The sequence below is a fragment of the Salvia splendens genome, chromosome 16 (genome assembly GCF_004379255.2).
Source record: "Salvia splendens isolate huo1 chromosome 16, SspV2, whole genome shotgun sequence".
Lineage (NCBI taxonomy): Eukaryota > Viridiplantae > Streptophyta > Magnoliopsida > Lamiales > Lamiaceae > Salvia > Salvia splendens.
The window spans coordinates 14,319,744-14,328,728 of NC_056047.1; the positions used below are offsets into that span (position 1 = coordinate 14,319,744).

Here is an 8,985-nt window from a genome sequence, read left to right on the forward strand (position 1 = left end):
CCTTTCTCGTGGTGAAGGATTCCCCAAAGTTTTGTGGGGGAGTCGAATCGGGCTGGGCGAAGCGGACGAAGATCAACGCTTCCGGTGAATACAGCAGCAGTGCTGGTTCGCACGAGCTCCCGGAAGCCGACGAAGTGTCCCCGCTACCGCAATCAGACTCTCGCCGTCGTCGTCGCCCGGTTGGGCAAAAGGCTGCGCAGCGGAGGGCTAGGGGAACCAGCGGCGGTAGCGGGTCGTTCGAGGTCGAATCGGAGGCCCCTGCTCCCCAAGAAGATATCGACCGCCTCGCCCGCGCGCAGTTAACGACAAGCTTGGTCCGAACCATGCATAGGTGGCATAGCACGACCGATTCGCTGTACAAGAGGATGCTGAAGGATGTCATCGATGGATGTCGGCGCGATTTGGGGATACCCCCCATTGGAGATGATGGCGCCGAGATTAGCGGAGGGGACGATGGGGGCGGCACGGGCGACGGTGACGGCACGGGTGACGGGGGCGGCACGGGCGACGAGGACAGCGCGGAGTGAGCCGGGGATGTTGGATTATGTATTTTTCTTTTTTTTAATGACTATGTATTTTGCTTTTTTCTAACTATGTGTTTTTTATGTTTTATGAATATGTATTTTTGCCCGTATTTTGATTTCCCGTATTCCGTGTCAAAATTATATTTCCGTTTTTACGTAATTAAATTATTGTGATTTTTTTATTGCGGGATGTCCTAGTGGGAAGGGCGGACATAGGAGGGGATGTCCTAGTGACGTGGCAGTGGGATGGGAAGTCCTAGTGACGTGGCAGAAGGTTTTTTTGGGATGTCCTAGTGGATGTCCTAGTGGGATGTCCGCCCACTGGAGATGCTCTTAGGCCCGCCATTTAAGAAGAGGTGTGATTTCCCCTTTACTTCTCGAAACGAGCCGGCAACGCTGTCCTTTTCTTGCCAAGTCTAGTCCATCATTTGACGAAACCAACGAGGACAAACTTCTATGTACCACCAATTTCAATTGGCCTCTTCTTCCCCAAAAGTCACCATTCGGCACCTCTTGTTTTATGGGTTTTTGAGTTAAAAAGGGCAAATTTTCACAGTGACTCCATGCACTCACTGTTTAAACCATATAGGCATTTATTTGAGGGTAATTGGTAACTGTAAGGTGCAATATTAGTTCAAGGGCGGAAAAAAAATTAAGTGAAAGTTCATTGACCTAAGCGCAATTATCCATTGTTAAGTTTGTCTTAGATGAGTATTTTATTACTCAACCAATGGTTGAATATTCCGTCAGTAGGCCGGCTTCTGTATTTAATGCGTCGTGGTCGTTTGTAGCGTTTCTCTGAATCTATATAAGTCAACCCATCTATGCTATTAATGATTTCTGCCGCATTTTGTTGTTCCATTTATATTTTGTAGCGACAGTTAATTTAGAATTTTGATCTTGCTTCATATTTTATTCACCCTGCTTTGTACGTGGGCTTTATGAGAATCTGGAGATGATTTTTTGCTAGCTGGGAGATTTCTTTTGATGCTTAATCTATTCTTCTCTCAACTTTTTTTGATTTGAATGCTTTGTATTTCGTTTGCTTTGCTGCTTGTACTCTGATCTTGAGATATATATATATATATATATACAATTGTATGGTTGTTGCATAAACAGATTAGCTGAATGTTCAATCTTGATTCCCATTTGTGAGTTTGGTTTGAACAAAATCTGTTTTAGTCTTGTTTAGTGTCGAGATCCCATATACTGCTTGATTCTGAGTGTTGAAAAGATCCCTTTTTTGTAAAGATAGTTAGTGGGAAGTAAGAATAGAGGAAAATTCACGAACATGGCTCACTTAAGTTACTCTGATTCAATGTCTGGGAGCTCTCAGCACGGCCAAGGCGTGCAGTTTGTTCCGTTTAAGACCTCAACAGGGTCACTTAGGGTGTTGTTGTTGCACGGGAATTTGGATATTTGGGTGAAAGAAGCCAAGAATCTCCCAAATATGGATATGTTCCACAAGAACTTAGGTGATATGTTTGGGAGGTTGTCTGGCAAGTTCTTGAGTAAAGTGGAAGGCACGCCGCCTGTCAAGATCACGAGTGATCCTTATGTTACCATCTCCGTGTCTAATGCTGTGATTGGTAGGACCTTTGTGATTAGTAACAGCGAGAACCCCGTTTGGAGTCAGCATTTCAATCTGCCAGTCGCGCATTATGGTGCAGAGGTGCACTTTGTGGTAAAAGATAGTGATGTTGTGGGATCTCAGATGATAGGGGCTGTTGGGATCCCTGTGGAGCAGTTGATATCTGGTGTGCGAATCGAGGGTACTTATCCGATTCTTGCTGAAAACGGGAAGCAGTGCAATCCGGGGGCTGTTTTGACCCTTTCCATTGAGTATACACCAATGGAGAGAGTGCCCCTCTACCATGGTGGGGTAGGTGGAGATGTCTCGTATCAAGGTGTGCCTGGTACCTACTTTCCTATCCGGAGAGGGGGCAGAGTCACGCTGTATCAAGACGCTCATGCTGATGATGAGTTGCTTCCTAAGCTGTGTTTGGCTAATGGTAGGTATTATAACCATGGACATTGTTGGCATGATATCTATGATGCAATCTGCCAGGCTCGTCGTCTGATTTATATCACTGGATGGTCTGTATATCACCTTGTTCAGCTTGTGCGGGATGGGCCTAATGCCAAAAACAGTGTTTTGGGTGAAGTTTTGAAAACCAAGTCTCAAGAAGGCGTGCGTGTCTTGCTCTTGATATGGGATGATCCTACATCCACTAGCATCTTGGGGTATAAAACGGTAAGACTTTTGTTTAATCCCTTTTTAAGTTGAAACAATTCATCATCTGGTCATTTTTAGTTAACATTCTATATTTAGACATAAGTATCATATACAGGTTTCTTTTATTTTGAAACAAATCAAAAGATTCTGTTGCTTGTGATACAGCATGCTTTCTATAATCAGCTTTTACTCATGATGCAACTTTTTTTATAATAAATGGCAGCCACTGCAGTTTTGTTAACTTGCTTTTGCTTCAGTTATGGTCAAGACTAATAGGCCACACTTTTTATGACATTCAGGAAGGTGTAATGAACACAAACGATGAAGAAACACGCCGTTATTTCAAGCATTCATCTGTTCAAGTGCTGCTATGTCCACGATCTGCTGGGAAGGGTAGCTGGGCCAAAAAACAGGTTTAGTATCATATTAGTTTCTCCTCACACGTATAAGACTTTTCGTCGAGTATATTGTTTCATCTCTTAACTGTTTCAGTCGGACGTATAAAGGAGTCCCTGAAGGGATCGGTCCCTTATAAACGATCAAGATTATTTTCTTGTTAATATATACTATGACTACACAATTCTTTTTAAGTGAATTCCTGTTTGTATTCGAAGAAATAAAGACCCAACTTTTCGTTATGCCATCAGGAAACTGGAACGATCTATACTCATCATCAAAAGAGTGTGATAGTAGATGCAGATGCAGGTCAAAACAGGAGAAAGATTGTTTCCTTTGTTGGGGGCCTTGATCTTTGCAAGGGAAGATATGATACTCAGAAACACTCAATTTTCAACACACTTCAAACTGTTCACAAAGATGATTTTCATCAACCTAATTTTGCTGTGAGTGAATATTTTATTTATGCTTGACCACATCCAAGTTGTGTATTAGTACTTCTTTGTCATTTTTATATATGGAGGCTCAGAATGAGAAAACATCTTATGATGAGACTAAAAGGATACACAGATAGAAATCATCTCAACACCACGTTATCTCTTTGTTAGGGGGCAACTTCTGGTTGTCCGAGAGAGCCGTGGCATGATCTACACTGTAAGATTGATGGTCCGGCAGCATATGATGTATTGACCAATTTTCAAGAACGTTGGTTAATGGCCTCAAAGCGCCACGGCCTTCAAAAACTGAAAACTTCATATGATGATTCCTTACTCAAACTCGAAAGAATCCCTGACGTGCTAGGGATAGATGGGGCTGCTGAGCAAGCTAGAAATGATCCTGAGGGTTGGCATGTTCAGGTATAAATAAAATTGCTCTTTAAAACCTTTCCTCTTCTTCGAGGCTAAATTTACTACATGTCGTAGGTATTCCGATCCATCGATTCAAACTCTGTTGAAGGCTTCCCCAAGGATCCTAAGGACGCTCCAGGAAAGGTCGGATCCTATTTTCTTTTTCTCTATTCCATTAGATTGGACTTTATGATGGTAGTATGGCATAATAACTTTTTTTCTTTGCGACAGAATCTGGTCTGTGGGAAGAATCTGCTGATTGATATGAGTATACATACTGCTTACGTGAAGGCAATTCGCGCTGCACAACATTTTATCTACATTGAGAACCAGTACTTCCTTGGGTCTTCATTCAATTGGTCTAATTATAATGACTTGGGTGAGAAACTAGGCGTTTGTTGTCACGTTTTAGTCTTAATTTTCCATCTAAGTCTGCATTCTAAACTAAGCTGACGATGATGGTGGAAACTCCTTATATTTTCAGGTGCAAACAACTTAATCCCTATGGAAATCGCTCTCAAGATCGCCAACAAAATCAGAGCACGAGAGAGGTTTGCTGTATACATTATCGTTCCAATGTGGCCGGAGGGGGCTCCTACAAGTACTCCCACGCAAAGAATTCTCTTTTGGCAGGTGAAATCTCGCACCTCATGTTTTCTTCGCCTTTAAGAATGATATATAATAAGGAACTCAATCTGCTTATGTAATACTACCTAGAGACTAGAGTTGAGAATCTTGAGATCAGATAAAACCCTGTTTTCTTGCACTTAATCTATTAGTAATTCGCAAAGTTTGCTAAGTGTGGTGCGCGTGTGTTAGCCTAACAGTAAAGTAGTTAATGTGTGAGGCCAAAGGTCTCGGGTGCAGGTACACATGGGCATGGTCTTAAATTTAATGTTGCAATTACCAGAAAAGAATAAATATTGAAATGAAAGTTGTGCATACGTGCAGTATAACACAATGCAAATGATGTACGAAACCATCTACAAAGCTTTACAAGAGGTGGGGATGGAGAATGAGTACGAGCCCCAGGATTACTTGAATTTCTTCTGCCTCGGGAATCGTGAGACAGATGTCAGTGGAGGCAAGCCCAGCACAAAGAGCTCCAGTGGAACTACCCCACAAGTACACATTCATTCTCTCAATTCCTACATGTCAATGTTGATTCATTTCGCTCTTGATTCTTGACTTTGAATGCGATATTGTCATGTGTCCAGGCACTTAGTCGGAAAAACAGCCGATTCATGATCTACGTTCACTCGAAGGGGATGATAGTAGATGACGAGTTTGTGCTCATGGGTTCTGCAAACATTAACCAACGCTCTCTGGAAGGAACCAGGGATACTGAAATTGCCATGGGCGCGTATCAACCTCAGTATATATGGGCAAACAAACATGCTAATCCACATGGAGAGGTATGATATAAATCTGATAACATTTTGTTTTGATATGTTACGCTCTTTCAACTCAAACCTGGAGTGGAGATGATCGTTCGTATAGTTTTTTTGGTAAAATTGCAGTTTAATACCCAAACTACATATAATAACATTGAAAGACCAAAACCATGACATTTTAATAAAAATATCCGGAGCTATATATAATAACGATTTGATCCAAACTATCACAAAACTGACAAAAATGTCCCAAAATTTCAATTTCCAGTTACAAGTAGGTTGGCCGCATGGCTAGTAGGACATTGACATGAATGTTATAACAAATATACTGAAAATGAGCTAGCATCAAAGTAGTGGTGTTTCACTACCTAAAATTTTATTTTTTGTTAGTCCAGGTATTAAACTGTAATTTTTCCCAGTAGTTTTTGACATAGCTCTTTCTCATTTTTAGTATGAGCATAAATGTGGCTTTGTCTTCATTAATGTTAACCAAAGTCACCTGCTTGCATATATGACCAAGTTGTTATATGCTACAGATCTATGGATATAGGATGTCGCTATGGGCTGAGCACACTGGTACAATTGAGACATGCTTTGAGCAACCGGAGAGTTTAGAATGCGTGAGGCGCGTGAGATGGATGGGCGAGCTGAACTGGAAACAGTTTGCTGCTAATGAAGTGAGTGATATGCGCGGCCACCTGCTTAAGTATCCGGTTGAGGTCGACAGAACTGGGAAGGTGAGGCCTCTTCCCGGCAACGAAACATTTCCAGACATGGGTGGCAAGATTATAGGAACATTCAGTGGCATTCAAGAGAATCTCACTATTTGATCTAAACTAAACCTCAGATTTTACTGTTCTTGTGCATCATTCCTTCATTTTTGATGCTAGATTCATGGCTTTGATAATTTGTTTTGATCCACTCATCATTATAGGAAAACTAGATTGAGTTGTAACCTTGACTACAGAAACTAATAAGGGGTTTATTTTTCTTGATTTTAATAAATAATTATGTAATCCGTAATCTATTTATTTATAGGGCTATGTATCATTATATTTCAAATTACACTGGTTCCATTTTCCTAGGTTTATATATATGACTTTTTTTGGGCAATAAGGTACTTTTCAAAGAATAAAATATCATGTGGCCTTATTTTCATATAAAACGTGCCCATTGGCTTTTGTAGTTTATGAGGTGTTGTGGTTTTCTAATTTCTAAATAAGTAGAGATTTTTTTGAAAAAACTACTTGTAATTTAGAGTTATAGGTTTGGCAATGAAAATACGTAGGTTTAGTTTTCAACATTGAGTTCGTAGTTGATATTGAAAATTGACTATTTTGGGGTTAGTACTCATGAATTTAACATATCTCAGCCAAAGAAGCACATAAGCATTAACTTGAAAGTCTCACTAATGGTTGAAAGAAAAGCACGATCGACTATAAAATCTCTTTCTGATAAAAGACTAACATTCGATGCAGGCACAAAAAGAACAGTTTGTTAAGCCAAAAAAAACATGGTAAAAGTTTAACCCTCTAAAATATGATTGCACAAAGCATTCTATTTTGTACCCCAAGACAAATCAAATATGTCAGGAGATATTTGTATACATAATTTCAAAATGATCAAAGTAGTCATTCCGAAACCAAAATACAGCAGCTCAAGGAATTTCAGTGAATCTGAGACAATGTTTGCATTCTATTTCTAGAGAGAAATCTCAAAAAGAAACTAGCAAGATTTAACATCGTGTTCCAAACATATCCAAAGATACATCGTCTTCAAGGAACCTCACATACCTTCAAGATATCTGATACGAGAGAAAAATAAGTGTCCAATTAATAGTGTTACCTTAGCCCACGTGCCAAACATAAATTCACAGGATCTGAGAAATCTAAACAACTCTGTTGAAAATAAATACTCCCTCCATCCCACCGAAGATGACCCATTCCTAAAAATAAAACCCCTTTATCTATACTTTATTCCTTCTCTCTTACTTTATTCTATCCATCTAACACACAATAAAACTACATAAATTCCCATGCCGCCCAAGGAATGGGTCTTCTTCCTTGTGACAGAAATGGGTCATCGTCCTTGTGACGGAGGGGGTAATGTCTATGAGTCTGGCAGAATTCTTAACCAACACACTCCAAAAAGATGCACTACTTTACTGCAAGTATGCGGATAACTTTTTTCCTTCCCACTCTATTCTCCTGTCTAAGGAGTTCACAGCCCCACACAGTAACGCTACTCAATAAGAGTTCCAATCATGAACTCATAATTCATAAACTGATGTAAACACATTAAGGAATTCATTGTAACTAGTTTAGAAATAACTGTTTAATAATTTATAATATCCATACAATCATCTTGGACTTGATTTCTTTTCCCACTAGTTTATTCTTCCCTAATGATTCCCCATGTCTGATGTTTTGGAAGCAACCAATATAGTTGAAAAACTAGATAAAGCCATTCTATTAAGGGGACATTCCTGCCTTACAAATCACATACATTATATATCTTTTACAAATATAAACCATATAACTGCCGATATCACCACACAGCAACAACTTCATAACTCATTTGTAACACACTCTGATTCACATATCCAGCATACCTACTGTCATCCCTATTGTCGAGCTGGGGATCCGAACTGTATTTCAGTAGAGAAATACACAGATGTGGAAGAATCTTTTAAACAGAAAAATGATATGAAAATATTGAAGGAGTTGCTATAATTATTCTCTAAAAGGTTTGCAAAAGTTATGTTCAGAGTTCAGACAGAACAAATGATAAGTATATATTGAGGAAATAGGCCATAATTGGAAAATAGAACAGAATCAGTAGATCTCTTAAATTGTCCAGTACGGAGTATAAATATACTCACTAGAATAACCTAAAATACTATTCATGAGTCTTAATTCTTTAAAGTACATACCCTGCACTTTTAAGCTATGTGTGCATCTGTGTATTTTGACAGAGGATTAGTAATCACCAACTTTAAAAGGAACATATTCTGATCATCCAGAAAGATCATGATTCGTAATAGTACAACTTTTTAAAACACATTCTAGTTCCTTCAATGTCTTTTCTTTCATTATCAAACATATATATGACCAAGGAAACCCTAAGACAAAGAACTTCAATAAATACATGAAAGTTGAAACAAATCCTACTTACCAATTAAAACAATCCCTTGAAATAAAGGGTGGCAAGCATCACCCTGATACCATTTTCACAACGATGCACAGCAAATTGAGAAGTATAAGAGGCACTCTTAAGTACTGAGTTGCGTAAATAAGACCAAGTATCTGTCCCTTGAATGAGTTTCTCTTAATTCCAGAATACTCCTGGAAGCTCCATCCCCTAGGGGCAAGGAACCGATCTTCATTTAGTATGGCCAGAGCATTTGCAAGAAGCAGAAAGCCTTCTACAAGTGTCCACAACCCCATTCCTGTATGATATAGCAGTTTAGAATCACTTTCCTAGATTAGTTTATGGCATAACAAGGCTTTACAGAAACATCTATACTAGCTCAAGCTTGGTGCTGTTATTTCTCAAAAGTTGGTTGCTTCAAAAACTAAACCTAATTG

The 8,985-nt window shown here is 39.4% G+C and overlaps 1 protein-coding gene across 1 annotated transcript; it reads left to right on the top strand.

Annotated features, from left to right (window-relative positions):
• Nucleotides 1-992: 992 nt before the first annotated feature.
• On the top strand, nucleotides 993-6,429 carry LOC121772685 (phospholipase D beta 1-like). Its single transcript, XM_042169878.1, has 10 exons — nucleotides 993-2,778; nucleotides 3,060-3,173; nucleotides 3,408-3,602; nucleotides 3,765-4,013; nucleotides 4,080-4,148; nucleotides 4,236-4,383; nucleotides 4,489-4,637; nucleotides 4,956-5,129; nucleotides 5,222-5,419; nucleotides 5,935-6,429. The coding sequence occupies exons 1-10, from the start codon at nucleotides 1,816-1,818 to the stop codon at nucleotides 6,226-6,228; spliced, it is 2,553 nt and encodes an 850-aa protein (XP_042025812.1). The 5' UTR covers nucleotides 993-1,815; the 3' UTR covers nucleotides 6,229-6,429.
• The last annotated feature ends 2,556 nt before the right edge of the window (nucleotides 6,430-8,985 follow it).